We start from the raw sequence: 23,765 nt of genomic DNA, 5'->3' as shown, positions 1-23,765 counted from the left end.
ACTCCAGTCAGAATGACTATTATCAAAAACTCTAGAAACAATAAATGCTGGAAAGGGTGTGGTGAAAAGGGAACCCTATTGCACTATTGGTGGGAATGTAAACGGATACAATCACAGTGGAAAACAGTATGGAGGTTCCTTAAAAAACTAAAAATAGAACTATCATATGACCCAGCAATCCCACTACTGGGCATATACCCTGAGAAAACGATAATTCAAAAAGAGACATGTACCACAATGTTCACTGCAGCACTATTTACAATAGCCAGGACATGGAACCAACCTAAATGTCCATCAACAGATGAATGCATAAAGAAGACGTGGCACATATATACAATGGAATATTACTCAGCCATAAAAAGAAACGAAACTGAGTTATTGGTAGTGAGGTGCATGGACCTAGAGTCTGTCATACAGAGTGAAGCAAGTCAGAAAGACAAAAGCAAATACCATATTCTAACGCACATATGTGGGATCTAAGAAAAAAAAATGGTACTGATGAACCTAGTTTCAGGGCAGGAATAAAGATGTAGACATAGAGAATGGACTTGAGGACATGGGGTGGGAGGGGGAAGCTGGGGTGAAGTGAGAGTACCATCCACATGTACACACTACCGAATGTAAAACAGTTAGCTAGTGGGAAGCAGCCGCATAGCACAAGGAGATCAGCTCAGTGCTTTGTGACAACCTAGAGGGGTGGGATAGGGAGGGTGGGAGGGAGGCTCAAGAGGGAGGGGATATGGGAACATATGTATGCATATGGCTGATTCAATTTATTGTACAACAGAAACTGACACAGTACTGTGAAGCAATTATACTCCAATAAAGATCTATTAAAAAAAAAAAGCCTCAAATTTCCACTTGAACTTGCTCCAAATTTGTTTCCCATTTCCCTTTCTGGCAACAATGACCTACCTAGCATGTGTTACATTTTGTGTAATAATTACAGAAGTTCTGGGCAAACTCCAAAATTCATGGGCTGTCATCACCTCTGTGTCATAACACAGAAAAAATATCTGTATCTTAGTCAAGAAAACTAACAGAAGAGAAACCGTTGTAATATGGCCAATGAGATACTCTCAAAACTATTGCTTTTATTTTTTTTCTGTGTAGTTCTCCATGAAACACATCAAAGGTCTTTCCCCCCTTTTCCCTATTCTTGGTATAAGGCAAATAAATCCAAAGATATAAAGCAATCTTGAAATTACACTGCTATTATTAACAGTTAATAATAATAATCTTACATTTATGTTCTGCTTCATATCTCTTATGCGTGATATTTTCAAGTTGAACTCAGATATTATGAGCACTCCTTTTTAGAGTAGAGAAAACTAAGAACCAGAGAGATAACCTATCCTCAGATGAGCACAATGGGACTAAAACACCTGTCTCCAGACTCCTCAGTAAACAGTACTGTATCCTAAAGCTGTAGGTGTTCACAATGGCGTCATTTGATAAGCCTATGAAAGTAAAGTTGTTTGGCATTTCAAATATAAATAGGATGTAGACATTATCCAAGGTGATGCAGTGAAACTGAAATAACCCGGCTAGTCCTAAAGGGATAAGTTACACTAATATCAATGAAATGCTATCATGACAATATCTTTAAAACAAGTTCTCCACAGCTCAAATACTTATGCAACTCTCCGCAAGTGACCAGGTGGGATGCCACCAGATAATCAGACCAGCATCATTCACCAAAACCCACCCTGTACCCAAAGGCAACCTAATGATTAGGACACCAGAATCCAGGAGCCCCTGGACCACCAACACCCACTCCTCTCTCCCCGTTCCACCTCCTGAAGCACATCACTCCCTCATCTTTGTCCCTCCCAGTACTTTCCAAGAGTGGGACCACCAGAATCACTACGGATGCTACCTAGAACATTTGCTGGGGATATTTCAGCTCAAGGGAAATGCAAGGCCAGAAAAAACAGAGACATGTTACAAATCTCTGAAGAGTTTTGTTTATGAGTCAGGCTACCATCTGCTCGATAACCCAGGCTGTATCAGTGTGATCAGGAGTTGCAAACCTTCTCTGTAAAGGGCCAGATAGTAATATTCTAGGCTTCCCGGTCAAAGGTCTATGTGGCCACTACTCAACTCTAACATGAGTCGTAACATGAAAGTAGCCATCAACAAGTGCCAACGTGGTTGTGTTCCAATAAAACTTTACTCACAAAAACAGGTGTTGGTTTGTAGTCTGCCAAGCCCTGAACTTAAGGATAGTTTTTGCTTAACCCTCATTCCCACATCTCAGATGGACAATTCTTGTGAATTACGGCTGACAGAATTTAGCTAGTTAGCTCGAAGCATTACCTAGGGAATCACCCACTGTCAATCATAGCACCCAACTGAGAATTCCAATAACAACAATATCAACAGTAGCAAAAGTACTAATAGGGTCAAAAACAGCAAGAAGTAGTATTAGGTACATTATACCAGGGATTTGTTAAATTTTTCACACACATCCTCTCATTTCATTCCCATTAACATCTCTATGAGGGAAGTTCTATTAATTATTCCTATTTCAAAGATGGGGAGACTGAGGCTTCAAGCAGTTAAATGCCAACATCATAAAGATATTAAGAGATAAGGCTTAGATTTGAACCATAGTCTATGTGACTTCAAAATTCACACTCTCACGCATAATACCCCGCAAAGCACCAATGCCTTTATCTTAGGAGGAACTAAGACAAACTTGTGAATTAGAGTCATGAGATTAAAATCTGGACCATTAAACCAATCTTTCAGAAGTGGCCTGCTTCACCTCCGCTAAATCTAAAACCATTCGCCTCTGCAAATAATGACCTTTCTTTTGGCAGTCCAACTATCCAAGCAAGATTTATACCTAGAGGTAATACCTGCAGCTCATAGTTCAACATCTGGTACCCTGTGGTTTTAAGGCCCTTGTCTGAAGTACCAAAGGTGACAGGCAACAACTCTTACTCCTTCCTGCCCTTTCTTTATCTATTTGCCAAATGCTAAGGAGTGTCTCTAAAGGATCCCAAGTGTTCTTGACATGAGAACCAATATTTCACCACTTTGCTGAAAATAACCACTGATACCATGGAATATTCAGGCAGATGTTTAAAGGATAGGACTATAAACCATCAATTGATGCCTCTCTCATTCTTTTCTTCTCCTTTTACTTTTATTTTTTCCATTACACCTAGCAAGTTACTCCACTGGTTCTTCCAAGCCAGTCTATATAGCCTTCTGGGAGATTCTTCAAATGACTGTCTTCTCCTGATTCCACACACACACAAAAAACAACTAAAACAGAGGTTGACAAACTATGGCCTGTGGACCCTATCCAACCGGCCGCCAATTTTAGTACAACCTGAAAAGTAAGAATGGTTTCTCTATTTTTAAATGGTTGAGGGAAAAAAAAGTCTAAAATATAAGATTTCCTGACACATGAAAATTATAATAAATTCAAATTTCCTTGTTCATAAATCAATTTTTATCAGAACACAGACAGCTCGTCCATCTACCTATGGCTGCTTTTGCACTATAAGGCAGACTTGAGTAGCTGCAACAGAGACCATATGTCCTGCAAAGCCCAAGATATTCACTACTGGGATCTTTATAGAAGAGCATGCCAACCCGCTGAAGATGAACTAGTAGCCCTTCTACTGACAGAAACAGTTCCCAAATCCAGACACAATGCATTTCAGAAATACAAAATGGAGACTCATGAAGTCCACCAGAGTTAAGAATATCAACAAATGCTCCATCCCAAAGGTTGCACTAATTATGTCCATTCTTAACTAAGTAATGGGAACATTTTTAGGCCCTTCATTCCTTCACTGCCATTGGCAATAGTAGATGCTGATGGGATATAACTTCCAATTTCCCAACAGCATTATTATTCGAAATTGATGAACTGTAAATAGCAGGGCACTTTATCCCTCTTCCTAACTGATATCAGAGCCACAGAGTACAAAACGATAAATTTTCTTTGGGTTTCTTGGCAAGAAGCTATATATATGTAATTTCGGTCTTCATCTCCCAATTTCCTTCGTTTATCAGAAATGGTGACAAAAAGGCTCTAATTAGATCATTCTAATCACAAGGAACGGGGTGTGATGGAAGACTTCAGAATCACTATCTGTTCCTTGCAAAACAAAACAGATAGACTATTCTCCCTGTAGGGGCAGGAGATTTATCAGTAGACAAAAGGATGCAAAAAGTCAATAGATAAGGTGTAATTAAAGATCAGGCCTATAAATTTTACACTGACATGAATTTAACAGGATTTGCAGGTGGAAACTCAGGGTTTAAAACCAGAGTTATCATTATGAAAATAATACCTTTCAGTTCTGTATGTAACATTGCATAATGCACAGATGTATTATTAAGACTAATACTCCATGCCTCCAAGCACTTTCATACAAAAATTTGAATTATTCAGTGCTAGAGTGATTTCCAAAGTGGTCTGTCTTCCTCAAGCATTCCTCCTTAATTAGCTGCACTACATTTTCCATGTATTTTTGTGCACCAAAATCTCTTTTAGAAATAACAATCCACCTATCTTATTTTTGATAGTTGTTAGAAGCATAAGCCAGGAAGGCCTGTATATTCTTGCAGATCATCTTCTTTTTTTTTTTTTTTTTTTTTTTTTTTGCCCCTTCAGATGTAAGAAAATTATTTCCAATGTAGCATTCAAGATAGTTTTAACAATGCTCTCTCTCTTCACTGGCTCAAAGGCGAAATGTGAAAAAAAAAAAAAAAAAATGAAACGAACTACAGAAATACCGTAGAGGGCTGAAATACATTCAACTAACAAGATTTGATTTGAAAATAAAGTTGCGTTTCTTAGATTAAAGCATAATAGGTCATTTTGATATGTGACGCGCTGTAATATTTAGCAGCTGAAGACTAGGCTTATATTTTCTGCTCTCTGAAATCACAGCCACTGGGACGAGACAAGAAAAGGCCGCGTCTTTCGGAAAATTACAAGTTTGGTACAATAACTCATTAACAAGTAAAGTTCAGAAATTAAATGCAATTTGAGGGGAAAACAGCAGGTTGAGAAAACAGGTGGGAGAGATAAATTAAGGTACTTATCACCTTGAGGAAAAACAGTCTTGAATATTTCAACTTTTAGTGAACTACAAAAGGTTTGAACAAACAGAAATCAGGCGTGAAAGTGATTAAAAGTGTGCTTTCGAGTGAATTTAATGGGATGTGAACTGGCCTGTATGATCGCGGTGGGAACCAGTCAACTCACCCGAGTAGGCCCAGTACGGGTCGCCGGAAGCCTTGCGCCTGCGGATCTGCGCCGAGCTGCCCTGTCTGTTCTCGTGCAGGGCCCCCATGTAGCCTTCTGTCAACGCTGCAAGACAGGAGAGCCGCAGTGAGTCAAAATCATCACCCCGCTGGACACAGGAGGGGTGTCAAATGCACACAGCCCAGTGACGGCCTAGCAGCACAGACCTTGGGGGTAACTGAACAGAACCTCCTGATTTTACAGAAAAACAGCTACAGGAGAACCTAGAGAGATTACCAGGATTATTATTAATGCTGATAATAGCTTACAATGAGCCTTCTCTCTGTGCCATGAACTCAAGATGCACTAAACACTTTACATACATTATCTTATATAATTCCCAATGAACCACCAGGCAGTAGATACAATGTCTCAATAATGGGTCCATTCAGATAAGCAAACTGAAGCTTAGAATAGTTGAGTAACTTAGGCTTGCCCAAGGTCATACAACTGTAGGCCTAGAACCCACGGTTCTGGTTCCAACTATATGCATAAGCCTATGTCCTAGGTGCACAGGGCCTCTAGCCTTATTTGATCTTCATCGGGCAAGGGGTCATTCCAGCTCTTTTACAGATGGAGGAATGAAGGCTCAGAGACACTAAGTAACCAGTCCCAGGTCACACAGCTAAGTATGCAGATCAAGGAACCGAATACAAGCACGCCTGCCACAAATCTCAGGCCTCTGCCATCCAAACACAGCACAGTCTGAGGCCTGGAAGACACCCCATGGTGTGAACCAGTCCTCCACATACTTTGGACCCCAGATAGTCACCTGTTATATCTGAAGATATGAAGCTTGAAACCCTCCAAGGCCAGCAATATTCAGAAAAGAAATACTGCTTAATGATGTGTTTCTTTGAAAACGCAGAATGAATCCAATCTCCTACCCCAATATGGAGAGCTTCCATCTGCCTGCTACAGTGTTCAAAGCCCTCCGCTCCCAGCTACTTCATGGATGCAAATTTCTTTTGTGGTGAGCCCACACCTGAATGCACTGATGTGTAAGAAGACAAGTATCACAGGTGCCCAGAATCCAAGATGAATTGGAACTGCACTTCAAACAATACATCCCAGCTGTCTATGTTAATATTTAAATGCACCCAAACAAAATCAAGTGTGCCTTTGAAAAGCAAGAAAAATGGTTAGAGGAACTGTATATTCATATTCAGTTTAAGACTAAGATGGTACCAGGAAAGCACAATACATTATTCCAAATTAGTCAGAGTAGTGATGATAACAATCATCTCACCATGATGGCATTAGCTTTGTTGACAACGTGATGGGTCATGAAGAAAAATTAGGAAACATGTAAAGTGCTTTATGCTTGCACGTTAATTGCAAAGACTGGCTTTAAAAGAAACAACGCTTGAACAGAGCTACTCCACAGAGATGAGCCCTTTGGAGGGAAATGGGAATCTTGTAAAATCCAAACACACATTACCAAAGTAAACCTGGTGTCATCTATGCACGCTCTTGGGTCCTGAATGACAAAGTCAAAACCTAAGTTACTAACCATTTTTAAAGTAAGATGAAGGTTTAGATACAGATGGTCCAATTCATCCTATACTCTTGCAGATGAGCCATTCAGAGCTTCAGGAAGTTGACCATTCTAAGCTTCTACAGATCAAAAATAAGATTTCCCATCTCCTAGTCTCCTCATCTATTTTTTCCTCCACTAAAGCATACTAAATAAACAATTGCTCGGCTTCCTTGTCTGTTCACAGTAACTTGTGTTACCTTCATAATGATCCTATGAGGCTGGTATTTTTAACTCCATTTTACAGCCAAGGAAACTGAGGCTCAACCACACACCCACTAAAAAGTTTCCTAATTGTTCGACTGATTCATTTTCTATGCATACGGGAAACATCTTATGTACCTGTCTTCTATGCTTCTTAGAGCTAATTCGCTCTGAATAATCACTCACAAATAATCCTTCCTCCTTGTATCAAGACTGAGTAAAAAAAACCGTGTTCCCATTCCCACACATACGACTGGGGCCAGGGACACAGTTTACAGTGATTCACTTGGCTTAAGTCAAAGAAGGCCCACCCTTGGACCTGGCAAGGATGGGGGCAACATGACGTGGTTGTCCAATCCATGACTCGTGACCCAGCAAGTGGAGTGGGGTGTGATGATTACCAAAACAGAAACTTGGCAACAAATTTCCACTATGTTATCAGGCATTTAAAAAGCACTACACACCCAGAGCTGAATAAGGTGCTTTGCTCATAGTAGCTGGTGTTGTCCTTATACCAATCTTATGAGGCTGTTATGTTTAGCCCCAGTGATACATATGTTTGGGAATGGAGACACCAGCCAATCAGAGAGATTCTTCTCTCTCTTGCTGAAGGTGTTATGACATGAGCCGGAAGCTTCAAGAGGATGGTTGAGGGTCAAGCAGGGGATCAGTAGAGGCGCTCAAAAATGGAACCAAGCAGGACTTCCGTGGTTGTCTAGTGGTAAAGAATCCGCCTTACAACGCAGGGAACGCGGGTTCGATTGCTGGTCGTGGGACTAGGATCCCACGTGCCACAGGGCAACTGAGCCCTTGCGCCACAACTACTGAGCTTGCGTGCCTCAACTAGAGCGAGAAAACCCTTATGCTACAATGAGAGAGAAGCCCACGCACAGCAAGGAAAGATCCTGCATGCCGCAACAAAGATCCTGTGCAGGTGCCGCAGCTAAGACCTGACAGGATCCAAAATAAATTAAATAAATAAATAATAAATCTTTAAATAAAGCAAAAAAATGGAACCAAGCCAGAGAAAGTAAAATCTATGGATCAAATCTGTTGACAAAACTCAAGTTCAGGATAAAGCCAATTTGATACCAACCCCCTGGAAGGCTTTATAGTTATATGAACCAATCATTTACCAAAGCTCACTTTTCCCCCAGTGACACTCATGTGACCTCGGTGACCTTCAAACAAGTCACTTCAACACCTAATCATCAATTTTTCCATGCAGAAAAGGCCATTGTTGGACTAGAGCTCTGACTTTCAACCATGGCTGCTTTAAAAATAAAACAAAACAAACAAAAACCCTATGCCCTGGACCCTACCTCCAGAGATTCCACTTTAATTGGTCTGGGGTGGGACCAACATATCAGCCCTTGTTTTAAAATGTTCTCCAGGTGGTTCTATTTTGCAGCCAGAGATAAGAACCACCAACTTCCCTGCTGAGCTAGACCTGAGGCCCTGTTATCTGTGACACTATTAACTTACCCTCACAGCCTGTGACTTGACAGGCTAAGCCTGTCTTAATTCTAGTAAAGACCTGGCCACCGAAATGAATATCCTGCTGCCTAAATCACACCAGTGTGGCGTTGACCTGAGCAATTAGACAAGCAAATCTAAACAGAACCAGAGTTCCAGCCAGATTCGGCTCACAAACAAATGAACCAGGTATAAAAGTAAAGAAGGAATGAGGATGTTCATTTATACTCTTTACAGAAGATCACACTAGAATCACAGTCTCCATCACCAGTCCCCTCTTCTTTTTTTTTTCCTGAAAGGGAAGTACCTTTTATTTCTCAGAACTTTTGAGAATATGAGGGTGCAGCAAAGGAGGACAAAGCCCGCCAGCAGCTGCATTACCCATCCTACTGGGAATGCAAAGCTACGGAGTCCAGAGCTTCATCAGGTAAGTGTGAAAATGTCCCAAGTACTTAGAAGTAGATCATAATCGCAACAGTCTTTAACTGGACTGGATACAGGCTATAGGTTTTAGGGTCCCACACACGTCACCTCTCCCAACCCACTAAACCATTAATGAAAAAGCAAGTCTACAAAGATATATCCAACTCAAGAAACAAGGCAGGGACACATCAGAAGGTCCTCCCCTGACACTGCAAAGTAATGGAATCCATACCCCAAAGCACAGATACTTTCCCAGCCATACGTCACACTGCAGTGTAAGGCATCTGCACTGAGCAGTGGAACTGCCTGTCTGAAGGGGGTTCACTTGGGCCAAATGTGAGAGGTGTGGCTTTGCTGTATAAAGACCAACGGACTAGAAGTGACAGAGGGGGCAGGGCTGTCCCAAGGAAGGTGGGTTAACGCCCTCATCATCACACTCCCCAGAGTATTGAGGAGCAATGTGGGTTGTACCCAGCAAGGTAAGAATGGGCAGGAAAACCTGCATCTGAAGGGCATGCTGCATGGCCTATGAAGGGCTCTAAGCTCCCTGAGACAAGGAGCTCTCAGCCTACCTCCCATGATGGAGCTTGGCATATGGTGTGTATTCAGTAATGAGTGAGTGAGTGAATAAATACATGAACACCAGAAAGGCTCATGGTGCCTGCGTTGGAGGCTAGAGTAAGTGTACATGTACGTGTGTGTGTGTGTGTGTGTGTGTGTGTGTGTTGGTGTGTGCTTATATGAGCCATAAGCAAAAACACAATCTTCTCCCCTATCTCGCTTTTTAAACACCACCCTCCTATCAGAAACAGCAAACATCTAAAACGTGAAGCTGGAAGGAACTAGCTTGAGTATCTAATAAGCAATTCTTTAGGAATCAACTCAGAAATGAACCAGGTAGCAAAGGACTTCATCACGCCAGCACCAGATCTCTCTTTTTAACACATCAACTATTCATTAAAGATAACTACATTTAGTTTTCCCTTTTATTCCATCTATGTCAGTAGTGCGTGACTTCTTTTTCCCCAAATAAGAACATAATCATGTATTACTGGCACCTGCATGATTGAAAACAGTTTCAAGTTCCTTCTTCAAATGTGTTTTGATCATATGACAAAGTATTTCCTAAAAGCAACTTTTAAAAATTATTACTTGAACAGCAGTCCAAAACTGTATATGGAGTATATTAAACAACGTAATGTCTCATTGGCAAGGAGCAGAGATTTGCAAAAAGAAACAACCTGTGGTTCCCAAGTAAAGATACAGACTCAGCACAGCAAATTCCATCAATTTTAATATTCTTCATACTCTTCTAGACTCCAACGGCCACCTAACGGCGGCATGGCAATGATATGGTGAGGCTGTGAATCACTCTATAGATTTTCAATATCTTCTGTGCAGAAAATTAAATTATGCAAATGCATGCCTTTGCGGATCCTTACCTTCATGTCAAATTGCTTACTTGCTTATGTCAGCAGCTTAATGACACAATTAAAAATGGTGCATGCTTATGAAAATATGTAGTTTCACTCCTCAGAACAGACAAGAAGTGTAAATCTGCCTATGGTTATCATGTGACTACCAAGAGGGAGGAGTTGGTGTTATGCAAACATACGTTCCGTCTTCTCCCAAGTTCTGTAGCACCAAGCGGGCTAACGGTTTATGGAGCTGAAGTCGGCTGACAGCGGAAAGCTCAGGAGGGCTTTCAGTGGTTTACAATGCTTCAATGAATTGGGTTTGCAGTGATGTAACAAGTGGAGAAGACAGAAATGATGCCCAACTATATACTGCCGTATACTCTTCAAAGAGGTTGTCTCTAGGGAAAGTTTGACCAAACCACGCACACGGCTAACAAACCTGGACATGAGGAATATCAAACCTGGGTAGCCTACAACGGTCTGGATGGCATAAAAATAATATGATTTTCTAAAGGGAAAACCCAGCTACACCCATCACCCAAGAGAATGTGTCTCTCAATGTCGACAGTACAACAGTAGAGATTTCAAAACCAGTAGCATTAACTAGCCAATGATTCCCACAGCTCACTCAGCAGGAGGAATCTTAAGTAGGTTGCTATGCAGAAAGCTGACTGAGTGACAGGTCTTTTCATCAGGGAGTCTTCAGAAATTCTATCACCTCTCAGAACTTGTACGGAGACTACCTCATTTCCAGCCTGAAGCGAAAAAGATAATAACATTTCCAGACCCAAAGGCCCAATCCTTTCCTACAAAAATATCCTAAGAGCTACCTACCACAGAAGATATCAACAAAACTGTTTCCTATGTGCATGATTTAATTTCCCAGAGCCATCAGACAGAGTTGATAACAATAAATGTTTTTATTCTGGGAATATAAAAGCAGATGTGTATCCCATCTGCCTTAACTATATCTTCAGGAGGCTTTGGTATAATTCTTACTCTCAGTGTTTTCCAGAAATTTTGACTTGAGGAGGAAAAGAGTTTCAAGCTGTGTTAACTCTTCCGTGTTAACAGGCTGAATATTTTTCATACCAAGAGACTAGCTCCTCTAAATACTACATCAAATAACATTCTTGACATAGATGTCTTTTCTTGGGTTTTATGGTCAGAGAGAAGGGTCAGTGAATCTACATAAGATTAAAAATAAACATATTTACATATTGATAAAGAATATTTTTCTTCCAAAATTGCAAACGTGTAAATTGAAATTACAGAGTACAACTAACGTCTTACTGTTTTTGACAACAGCGATCCATTTACACATGCATTTGTGTATCTGAAAATGAAAGGAAGTCAGAGGTGCCTACAGAGAAAGGAAAACTGTGGCCACCAAGCATTTCAAAATATCCACGGCATTCCTCCACATTACTGTTTCATCATACCATATTGAACCAACAGTGTCCACTTGATCATAGCAATGTTATGATCTCCTATAGGCGAGTGTGATTATATGACAGAAGTTATGTACAGGTGAAACCAGAGTCCATTTATAATGAGAACAGCCCCAAATGCCATCTAACACAAAGTCCCATATCTTGTACCCAAAGCAAAATAGTGTAGTGACACTTGAGGGTATTTCCACTTAACTATATGTCCAATTCTAGGTCATTCCAAAGGACTCAGAAGCCTGGAAGAACTGGTCAGCTTCCATCCAAAACGGAAAACATCAGAACAAAGAAATTCTGGCTCCCCAGTGCCAGAATGAAAATTACTTTAGGATGATGGATGGATGGCTCTCATATAAAGAGTCCTAGTTTTCTGCCAGAGTTACTGCCAAAAATAAGCCCACTAAAAATAAGTAACAGGCCCTCACATTTTCAAATTCAGAATGCATATTTCCAGAACGGCAGACAAGCAGTTAAGCAGGCTGTTTGTATTTATTATAACTGCTCATACAACAAACAAATTAAAGATTCCTCAAGGATGGTGAAATCTCTCTATCAAGTATAATTCTCTCTAAATTTTAAAGAGCATTGAAGAACATTCAATCTCACACAACAGCCTAAAATGAATAAACCTTTATCTTTTTTGTGACTACAATAGGCAAAGTTATCAAATTATATTAAAGTAATTAAATATTCCATCAGCCTCTCATCTCCTTTGTGCCTGTATTTCAATTAATTGTAGTAAAATGTACTTAGTGAGTGTCCCAAAAAGTAAATCAAGAAGTGCATTCCTTTGTAACTACTGCATTACAGATGGCCCCCATAGTTGTCTGTGATGCTGAGCTAAGCTCAAAGACAGTAGATTATATTACAGTAGATTACCTATTTTACCACATTTAAAGGTACCTATTGTTCCAACTACAAAAAAAAGTATTTTTCATCATCCAAAGTGATAAAGAGACCTAATAGAGAGCCATGACTTTTTTTTTTTTTTTTTTTCAAGTAAAGTAGATTACTAAAACTTACAGGCAGTTCAAGGGAAAAAAGGAATCACACAGCAATATAATACCCTAGGGGTACAAAGAACACATTTTTACAGGCTTGTAAAAATTACTTAAGTCAGGCAGAGAAGCAAAATAATGAACTTCTATTTGTTATTTTACTCTAAAATAGCACTGATAACAAAAGGCAGAATCTTTTTTTTTTTTTTTTTAAATCAGACAGGGCTAAAAGGGACAACAAATTAGAACGATTCATCTGCTATCAACTATATCACAGTTTAAAAACTTCAGAAATAAAAAACACGCTTCCCAACAGGTCCGAGAAAGGGTACACTTGAACAAGTGATTTCTATGGAGGCCCATTATACATCTGTGATGAAAATCTGAAAAATATCACAGTTCACTCTTCCTCAGAGGCACCCTCCTAAAAAATAATTGGACCCCTGATATCAAACATCATATAGAAATAACTCAACCAACCCTTCCAATCCATTTTAATCTGTTTGGTTCTCAAAGAATCAAGTTTCTTGGTTCTGTAAGATTCCTGGGAAAATGAGGATTAAGCATAGATGGTGTTTCAGCGATATCCACTGCCACAAATCTGTACTTCCAATTTTACAACTGTGCCATCTCTTTGAATCCTTTGTGATCAACAGAATGGGCAAATTCAGATTAGCCATTACAACTGGTGGCCACCACACTGAACACAGCCATGGACCCAGATGTCTTGTTTCACCCACTGTATGTGTCTGCATGCATGTGTGTTTAATTAGTTGTCAACTTGAGAAAATCCAAGAAAGAACTCCAATATCTGTAGTTTTTAATGAGAAATGTGAACTTTGTTCTCAAATAGCACCAATATGCTATGTGAATAGTGACTAGCTCTTTAGAGAAGAATCATGACCCTGCCCATGTCAAGTCCCTTTCTTATCTAGTTCCTGTGGCCATTTGGGTTTGCCACCTACAGCTTGGCCCAATAACAGGTTATTTACTAACTCAATCTTTGCCTATGAGGAAGGTATTATTAAAGGTACTATCAATATAGTGGCTCATATACTTCTCGCAATAATCTTGTGGCTTAGGTACAATTGTTCAGAAAAGGCATGTAACTTGCCAAGAACACATAGCCCTGAACCAGATATTCCTCTCAAGCCTGTACAGCTGACACTATACTACAACTATTCTTCACAAAATTGAATTTTAGGAATCATAGAAATATCTGTGAGGTAACAGTTACTCCACCTGCTGAAAAGTAAATAAACATCACAAGTGAGAAACAGTTTCTCCATGGGCCTTCAAAAACTAAAAACCTAACAATTTCAAAAGGAAGAAGCTGTCTAAGCCACTCTTCCCACCACTATTGCCAATTGTCTGAGATAAAATCTAGTTCTGACAGTATTAACAGAAAAATGTAGAGGGGTTTTCCTAACATGATGTGGAGAATATCCAACTAGAATTATACAAACACTGGTTATTTGTCTATAAAAAGAAAGTCACTCATATTAAAGCAGAAATAAATATTGTTACAACTTGAATTAGGGAAACAAAGTGATACATTGATTAATAAATTTTCTTCATTTTTTCTTATTTAAAATGTGTAACTGTAAATGCCTGATACATTTTTATCCCTGAGAAGAATAAACTTTATAACTTGGGCCTTTTATATAGCTGAGTTATACGTACACATATAGTCCCTGTGAAACACTGAATGAACAATATTCAATGAAATGGGCATTTTTCATAGAATAGAAAGAAATGGGCGAAGAGAAAACTCTATTTAAATGTTGTCGGGTGCCCATTTCAAAACTACGGCACATCTACAAACCCTAGCAAAACGTGCCATGATGCACATTTCCAGAACGTGGAGAGAGCAAGCTTCACAGCGACAAAAATACCCACCAAGATAGTACCCAACCACGGTAGATGGTAGAAAACACACTGAGGCACAAGCCCTAAGCTCTGGGCTTAGGGATCACATACAGAGGGCATTCCAACCATGACACCCCTTGCTCAAGACACCAGACACCAGTCACAGTGTGGACAGACCCGAATGGCTAGTTAACCCAGGAACCTGTGACCTCTGGGCCACGTTAAAGACACCACGTCATTCCTGGCCAGCGAGCCACTCCGTGGCCTCTAGCTGTCTATGCGTGCGCTGCTAGGCAACAAAGTTCCCACTCTACCTCCACACTGACTATCTGTTTAAGTGGTTCCTAACTCCTTCTGGCCAAAAGGAGAATTTCTAGGGAATTTGGTAAGATTTAGCCAAGTATTCCTGGTCTCTCCAAGGCAGGATACTAGTACACCAAGGCACATACCATCCCCCACATTACTCCTGCCATCTCGGACCTTTCTTTCCGCTAGCAGGTCAATCAATCCATACATAAATTATAATTTGTGTACGCAGTGAAACAAATATGAAAATTAAATGAAACAAGCATGATACAGTAAGGAAAAATAGAAATAGGGAAGGAAGGTAGAGAGATTAATCAGGGAAGTAGGTATCATTTTAGTTGAAGGCATTGATGCACAGGATGGGAGGATAGAGGTCAAGACAGGGGAAAAGCATGTATGAGGATGTTGAGGCAGGAAAGAAGGTGGCATAAGGAGGCCAGGCTGGCTGAAGCTTGGTGAGCTGGTGGGAGGAGAAGGAGGTTGAAGAGTAACAAGTGCAACATCCTACAGGATGAGCTTTGAATGAGCTTGAGAAGGCAATGAAGGACTCCAAGAGGACAACCAATATGTCTAACATGTGCTTTCCTTTAAAACAGCTCTCTTGATATATAATGGGCTTTAGTATATTTACAGAGTTCTGCAACCATTACCATAATCTAAATTTAGAACACTTATCAATGTACACTTTGAAAAGGTGACTGCCGTGGCAGGGGGACTGGAGGGAGGCGGGCAAGAGCAGAAAACAGTGGCTCATCACCTGGGCCCCCAGGGTGAGTGAAGACAAATCATTCATAAAATGTGCAGGATGCCGGTGCTCCTGGAGGGAAAGTTTTGAGCAAATAGCAGCCTAATATTTATATTCACCTGACCAAATGCCTACTCAGCTCATTTTTATTTTTTTAACATCTTTATTGGAGTATAATTGCTTTACAATGGTGTGTTAGTTTCTGCTTTATAACAAAGTGAATCAGTTATACATATGTCCCCATATCTCTTCCCTCTTGCGTCTCCCTCCGTCCCACCCTCCCTATCCCACCCCTCTAGGTGGTCACAAAGCACCGAGCTGATTCAGCTCATTTTTAGTTTTATTTTGCTATTATGTTCTACAATTTCCCTTTGCTCTTTTTCGCATGAATTGGGATTTGCACTAGTTTCATCAAGCAATTAATTGCTTATACATGTCAATTTTTAAAAAGATATTAATAGGAGGCAAACTAGAAGCAACTATTTACAAATACAACGAGGAAAAGAAAGAAGGCAAGAATACTCATTATCACTGTATTTTCTTTTACAGCTAAATGGTGTATAACTATATTCTCAATATCTTATAAGAAAAAAAATTACCTGCCTGTATGATGCTTGTAGAGGTACAGACCACCCTACTATGGATGTTGAAGGAAGCTTAGGTGGGTGATATATTTTAGAAAACAATTTTGTCATTGTTGAAACATGGACATTGCATGGCTGTAAGCCCAATTGGCTTCTCCGTGCCTCCCCAGATGATTCAAAAAAAAAAAAAAAAAAACTCCCATATTGACATAAAAGCTGACACACAGATCAATTGAATAGAATACAGAGCCCAGGAAAAAACCCCACACATATGTGGACAATTAATTTACAACAAAAGAGCCAAGAATATACAATGGGGAAAGAACAATCTCTTCAAAAAATGATGCTAGGAAAACTGGACAGCCACATGCAAAAGAATTAAACCAGACCACTATCTTACACCATACACAAAAATTAACCCAAAATGGATTAAAGACTTGAACATAAGAGCTGAAACCATAAAATTCCTACAGGAAAATGTAGGCAGTAAGCTCCTTGACATTGGTCTTAAGAGTTTTTTTGGATATGACTCCAAAGGCAAGGGAAACAAAAGCAAAAATAAACAAATGGGACTACCTCAAACTAAACAGCTACATCAAACTAAACAGCAAAGGAAAAGCATCCATGAAACAAAGAGGAAACCCGCTGAATGGGAGAAGATATTTGCAAATGATATATCCAATAGAGATTAATATCCAAAATAAATAAAGAACACATGTAACTTAACAGCAACAAAACAAACAACCCAATTTAAAACATGGGCAGAGGACTGAACAGACATTTTTCCAAAAAAGACACACGGATGGCCAAGATGCATACGAAAAGATAAAAGATGTTCAACATCACTAATTAGCAGGGAAATGCAAATCAAAACCACAATGACGTATCACCTCACACCCGTCAGAATGGCTGTCATCTAAAAGACAACAAATTACAAGTGGTAGCAAGGATGTGACGAAAAGGGAATCCTCATATACATAGTTAGTGGAAATGTAAACTGCAGCCACTATGGAAAGCAGCATAGAGAGTCCTCCAAAAATTAAAAATAGAACTACCATATGATCTAGTTATTCCAGTTCTGGGTATTTATCCAAAGAAAAAGAAAACACTAATTTGAAAGGACATATGCATCCTTATGTTCACTGCAGCATTATTTACAATAATCAAGGTATGGAAGCAACGTAAGTGTCCATTGATAGATGAATGGATAAAGAAGATGTGACGTAGATACACCATGGAATACGACATAGCCATAAAATAGAAGAAAATCTTGCCACTTGCAACAACATGGATGGACTTTGAGGGTATTATGCTAAGAGAAATAAGTCGGAAAGAGAAAAACACCATATGACTTCACTCATATATAAAAATCTAAAAAGCAAACAAAAACAAATGAACAAATAGTATCAAACAAACAAACAAACACATCACTGATACAAAGAACAAACTGGTGGTTACCAGAGGGGAAGGGGATCGGGCGGGGAGGTCAACTGTATGGTGATGGATGGTAATTAGACTTGTGGGGGGGGGGGGGGAACACTTTGAAGTGTATGCGAATATACAATTATAATGTTGTACACCTGAAACTCATAATGTTATATACCAATTTTACTTCAATTTAATGAATAAATAACGTTTTTATTTATCCCCAAATAAAATCAAAAGCCAAGCACCACCACCACAACAAAAAAGCCTGTCTCTTCCACAAGTAGGTGTGAGCAATAGAACAGTAAGGAACCCAAGTAAAGAACAATTAATAAATTAAACTACAGGAGTCCGTCTCTGCAAGAGGACAAAGATTTTGTCTTTAGCAATTGTGCAGGATTGTCTATAATCACGAAAAAGTATTCAGCGACAAGTATACTTTGTGGCTGGTGGGGAGATAAATTACCAAAATACTGATACCTCTTTCTCCATTATTCAAAGTCCGTACATAGGACCATTTCTACTTCCTGAAATACTAAGAAACAAACCTCCCATAGGCTTGATTCAATTAATGTAATACATCTGTCCCTGGAATTTAAAAGAAAAAAAGAACCCAAGGGGGCTTCCCTGGTGGTGCAGTGGTTGAGAGTCCGCCTGCCGATGCAGGGGACGCGGGTTCGTGCCCCGGTCCGGGAAGATCCCACGTGCCGCAGAGCGGCTGGGCCCGTGAGCCATGGCCGCTGAGCCTGCGCGTCCGGAGCCTGTGCTCCGCAACGGGAGAGGCCGCGACAGTGAGAGGCCGGCGTACCGCCAAAAAAAAAAAAAAAAAAAAAAAAAAAAGAACCCAAGGAATTGGGCAGCATTGCCCAGGCAACCACTTTTAATGTTGCTACCTAGGGCTACAAGTTCCTTCCTGTTATCTCCATTTTTATTAGGTGTTAGTTTTGCTTGCTTTCCAGCAAGAATGAGGTTTGCTTTGTTCTCAGTTGCAGAAAGGAATCATCAGAAGAAATATTGCGCATTCTGCTTTGCTTCAAGAGGAGTTATTAACTTGAAATAACACAACGCAAGTCTCAAGGACAAAAATTAAAAGGGCTATTACAATCTTAAATAAAATGAATTAAAAACTCTAACCACATAAACATTTTCACCACATCACATCAAGATAGCTAAAGCATTTATCTCTAAATCTGCTTTAACTAGCTCTATAAGCGGTTTCTTCAACTAATTATATGAAAAAGATTCTTTTTCCTTGTTTTGGAAAAAGAACCGTTTAACCTAAAGTCTTTTTCTGATGAACAAATGGCAGCTACTAAATAAGCAGTTTGTTTCAGTTTTCTTTTTTGGTTGTGCCTTTCCTGAAACCTTCTCTGACTCTGGCCAATTATACTGTAAGAGTCAAATGGAAAAGCAGTTTTATGACTTTAGGAAGCTCAAGTCCAAAACTGAAAGTTCAGATCAATTTTTCCTATCACTATCTATTTGTATACAAGAAGCTGAATAAAATCAATTGCAAGGAGACTTTTCAACTATGGATTTAAATCTTTTCATGACTCTGCAATACAGTCAAACTGGGGTTAGGAGGGGGAATCGAAAGACTGTTTCCTTTATTATTTTTTTTTATAAATATAATGATGCCGAAGGGCAACTTTGTATCTTTGGAGCCTTCCCTGTCAGGCAAAATTGAATGGAACAAATTGTTCCTTTGATTTTTAGATAGCTGATCAGAAAGATGTAGCATATGCAATAAAACTCTCTGAAGCAAATTGGTACAACCCATGTACCAGAACTACAGGCCTGTAGATTACAGAAATCCTCAGTGAATTTTGAAAAATAAACACTCCTTTAAATATTGCTTACAAAGGTTTGCTCAACACATTTGCTCTTAAATATCACTTTTGCATAATCACTGAGTGAGTATTAAGTGAAAAAGTGAGAAGAATGGGTGGGATTACAAGCTGGTGGAAACCTCAGGTTTTCCTTTTGTACCAGGGCATGCTCAGGCAAATCTTGTTTGCTATTTCCCACAATGGAACCAAAAAGGCTGCAGATCTTGGGTGCTGCAGAAATCATATACGATCTCTCAGGTTTTACTCAGGAACCAAAGTTTCAGAAAAAGAAAAAGCACTTTGTGAAATGCATTGAGGACTTTTCCCTTCACCCTGTAGGGGAGGAGGGCCTTTAATAGAGATGTTATGACCAGAGAGTTCTTATTAAAATGATTTTACCCAGAGTAGAGAGATGCTCAAACCCAGGACAACACAGTGAACAGAATGGGAAATAGGGCTAAAGACACTGTGGCAAAGAAAAAGATTGTTAATATGTTTCATAAGGATAAGTAAGGATCTTTTTTAACCTCTATCTCAATGTCAAAGAAAAAAAATCATTCCTGAAATTTCTCCTACACTGCTTGAAGTCTCTAAAATTAACAAAGATAATTAATAAAGATACCGAGATAGCTAATATTTCTTTAGCACTTACTATGTACTGGGAGGCACTGTGTTCTTCAGCTGGATGATCTCAGTTAATCCTTACCAGAACTCTGAGGGGTAAATCCTCTCAGCTTTTCAATTCCCAAGGCAAAAAAATAATTAAGTACCTTGTCAAAATCACATTGCACTGTATAGGACAGAGAAAGGAATTCAAACCCCGACACTCTAAAGAGACAGAGCAGGGAAAATGAAGCTCCAATGACACTTCCCTATAAAGTCTGAAGGCCTGTAACATGGAAATAGATGGTGCATATTCAGTTCTTTTTGAAAATATACATAAAGACTCAAACATAAATATTAACACAGAATATGTTTGGACTGATACAAAGTGATGTTTGAACCAGGACACTCCTGGACACTCTCACTTTACGTATTCTGTTCCAAGGACCCCTCTAGGTACTCAGATGCCTCCATCCCATGTCCCAGAAAAAACACACTTTATTTTCGATTGACCTTTAAGAGATTTCACACTGAAAGAATCCCCTATAAAACTCTCTAGTTGCAACTAAAAATACTATAATAAGAGTGATAATTCCTGAAAATTATTACAAGAGTTTGGTGGTGGTGGGATGAATTGGGAGATTGGGATTGACATATATACACTAACATGTATAAAACAGATAACTAATAAGAACCTGCTGTGTATAAAAAAATTAAATTTAATTAAAAATTTTAATTAAAAAAAGTTTGCAAAGAGAATTCTAACACTGCAGCCTACACAGGAAGGTATTACACTAACGCCAACTACCTGCTGAGAAAACAATTCATTCTCTCTAAAACAGGAAAAATGATGTTTCAGACAGGCATGTGTTCACATTTTAACTGAGAATTCGGGATTAGAAGAAACCCTTCGAGCTATACTGTCAAATACAGTAGTCACGGTATTCGTGACCTGAACTGTGGGGTGACCCTGAACCCAGATGCATTATAAGATTAAAATACACTCAAGGATTTCAAATGCTTAGCAAGAAAAAATGATTATAAAACATCTCATAAATATTTTTTATTTTGGTTACATGTCAAAATGATATTTTGGATATACTGGATAAAATAAAATCAATCTCCATTTAAAATGAAACATGTTGCTTACTTGCTACTAATGCTCCCACCCCAAGGGCAAAATGTGACCTAGAATACTTTCGTGAAACCCTTCCCCTTTCTTCTCTCTACCTACCCCACTCCAACAAATTAGAGGAACTCAATTTCTTCTTTTTTCTCTCTTCTATCCAAGAGACGGCTGGCCCAGTGGGGCGGCGAGGTGGGCGGGGTGTATTTTTATAGAGGCATCTGGTCCTCTGGTCCCTCCACTGCTCTAGCTATGGAAATGTAGGGCTCATGAACCTGTCTGGAGGCCTGATGGCTTGGCACTGAAGAATACAGGAAAAACATCACAGTGTTTGGCGTTTGGGCCATTCTATTTTTCAGAAGGATCTAAGTTGAGAAGACATAGAGCATATATAGAAAACAATTTCCATTTAGACATTACTATTTCTGGAAAACATAACCAATGAATCACTATGTTCAACCTGGAAATATAGTTCCTCTTCCAGCAGTGACCATCAACATTTTCCAGGCAACACACTTTTAGGACCTTTCCCAAACTTTTACATCCAAAAGCAAACTTTCTAAGAAGTCTCGGCATTCCTAGGGTTGCCCAGCTGCCCACATGACCACTCATCTTAGTGTTGGCTTTCTAACTTCATGCCTACCTCTTGGTAAAACAGGAGGTCCCTGGGGGCACGCAGTCCTGAAATCTGTATTTAAAATGTTGATGCAGGAATACACCCCTCAGATCATGATTCTCTTGGTCTTGGTCTACAGTAAGGCTCCAGAATAAATTTTTTAACAAACTCCTTTTGGGATCAGATGCATGTGATCAACAGACCACACTCTAAGCAATGCTAATTTGTTCAAATCAGCAACAATGTACATCCACTGCTAAGGGAGGACAATGAAAATGAAAATCTTTTACAAAATAAGTTTAGAAAAATATTTTTAATTAAGCCCTGTAAACGGACGTGTCTGCGGAAGGCCCGGAGATAAAAAGTGTGCTCTGCATTTCTTTCCGCTCTGGGTTTTGAAGGTCATGGGACTCACAACAGATGTGGCCTGGTTTGAACCGTAAAGGTCTGCATGGCTAATAAGAGTTAGTACAAAAGCACAGCAGCTGAGGCACTGTGGCTCCAACAGTTGGTGGGCTGCAGCCCAGCAGGGCAAGCCTCTGGCTCTGCCAAAACAGATGGTCTCCCTTGCAGGCAAGCTGTCCAGGAGTGGGACCAGCAACTTAATGCCCCACAGGAGTCAGAAACCCATTCCATCAATGAAATCACTGCAGACCCAAGGAAGACGTATCTAAGCATACTTAAATAGCACAATAAGATACACCACCATTTTCCTAGAGCAAATGAAATAATGAACCATTACTTTGCTAGCAACAATCTTGGGGCCATGAAACTAATCAATAATCATATTATCACACATCCATGATAAATTCTTTTTTTAATAGCATTTATTGCTTTTTCTGATTATAAAAGCAATAAATATTTGTCATAGAAACACATTAAGTGAAGTACATTAATGAGCAGAGTACATTAAATAGACAACAAAATACATCAAAAAGCATAAACAAGAAAATAAAAACAACCATAATCACCGTTAAAATTCTGGTATACTTCCCTCCCCTGTTCCAATAATCAATAGAGTTGTTTTTTAACGTACGGAGCATCTTTCAAAAATGAGTCTGTGTTAAACCTTCTAACTCTCAAAGTGGAAGACCATGTACAAGTAAAGCTCATTTACATAAAAATTAAACATACCACCACTAATGGGCCATGTGACTCTGCCCAAACCCAACTATTCTCGTCTGTAACTGACTGCTGTGGTCACTTTAAATTCTGATATGGTCTACTGTGAACAACTTTACCCTTCTCACTGAACAATCTAAATCAGGGGTCCCCAACCCCAGGACCACGGACAACTACTGGTCTGTGGCCTGTTAGGAACCAGGCGGCACAGCAGGAGGTGAGCAGTGGGCAAACAACTGAAGCTTCATCTGTATTTACAGCTACTCCCCATAGCTCGCATTACCGCCTGAGCTCCACCTCCTCTCACATCAGCAGCAGCATTAGATTCTCCCAGGAGCGCGAACCCTACTGTGAACTGCGCATGTGAGGGATCTAGGTTGCACGCTCCTTATGAGAATCTAACGCCTGATGATCTGAGGTGGAGCCGAGGCGGTGATGCTAGTGCTGGGGAGCGGCTGCAAATACAGATTATTGTTAGCAGAGAGGTTTGACTGCACAGAGACCATAATCAATTGCTTGCAGACTCATATCAAAACCCTATCAGTTGGGGCTTCCCTGGTGGCGCAGTGGTTGAGAGTCCGCCTGCTGATGCAGGGGACATGGGTTCGTGCCCCGGGCCGGGAAGATCCCACATGCCGCGGAGCGGCTGGGCCCGTGAGCCATGGCCGCTGAGCCTGCGCGTCCGGAGCCTGTGCTCCGCAACGGGAGAGGCCACGACAGTGAGAGGCCCGCGTACCGCAAAAAAAAAAAAAAAAAAAAAA

At 39.9% G+C, this 23,765-nt stretch overlaps 1 protein-coding gene across 3 annotated transcripts in view; it reads right to left on the bottom strand.

Annotated features, from left to right (window-relative positions):
* Positions 1–23,765, bottom strand: part of PTPRG (protein tyrosine phosphatase receptor type G) — a 739,476-nt gene that overhangs the window by 557,625 nt on the left and 158,086 nt on the right. For all 3 annotated transcript variants that reach the window (XM_027121285.1, XM_027121284.1, XM_027121286.1), the window contains exon 2: positions 5,237–5,341. In XM_027121285.1, coding sequence (XP_026977086.1) covers positions 5,237–5,341 — 105 coding nt within the window. The remainder of the gene's footprint in view (positions 1–5,236; positions 5,342–23,765) is intronic.

The sequence above is a fragment of the Aethalodelphis obliquidens genome, unplaced genomic scaffold, assembly GCF_003676395.1.
Source record: "Aethalodelphis obliquidens isolate GAN/ISIS:26980383/991018 unplaced genomic scaffold, ASM367639v1 scaffold22, whole genome shotgun sequence".
NCBI classification, from domain to species: Eukaryota; Metazoa; Chordata; class Mammalia; order Artiodactyla; family Delphinidae; genus Aethalodelphis; species Aethalodelphis obliquidens.
This window is presented reverse-complemented; position numbering and strand designations above follow the sequence as displayed.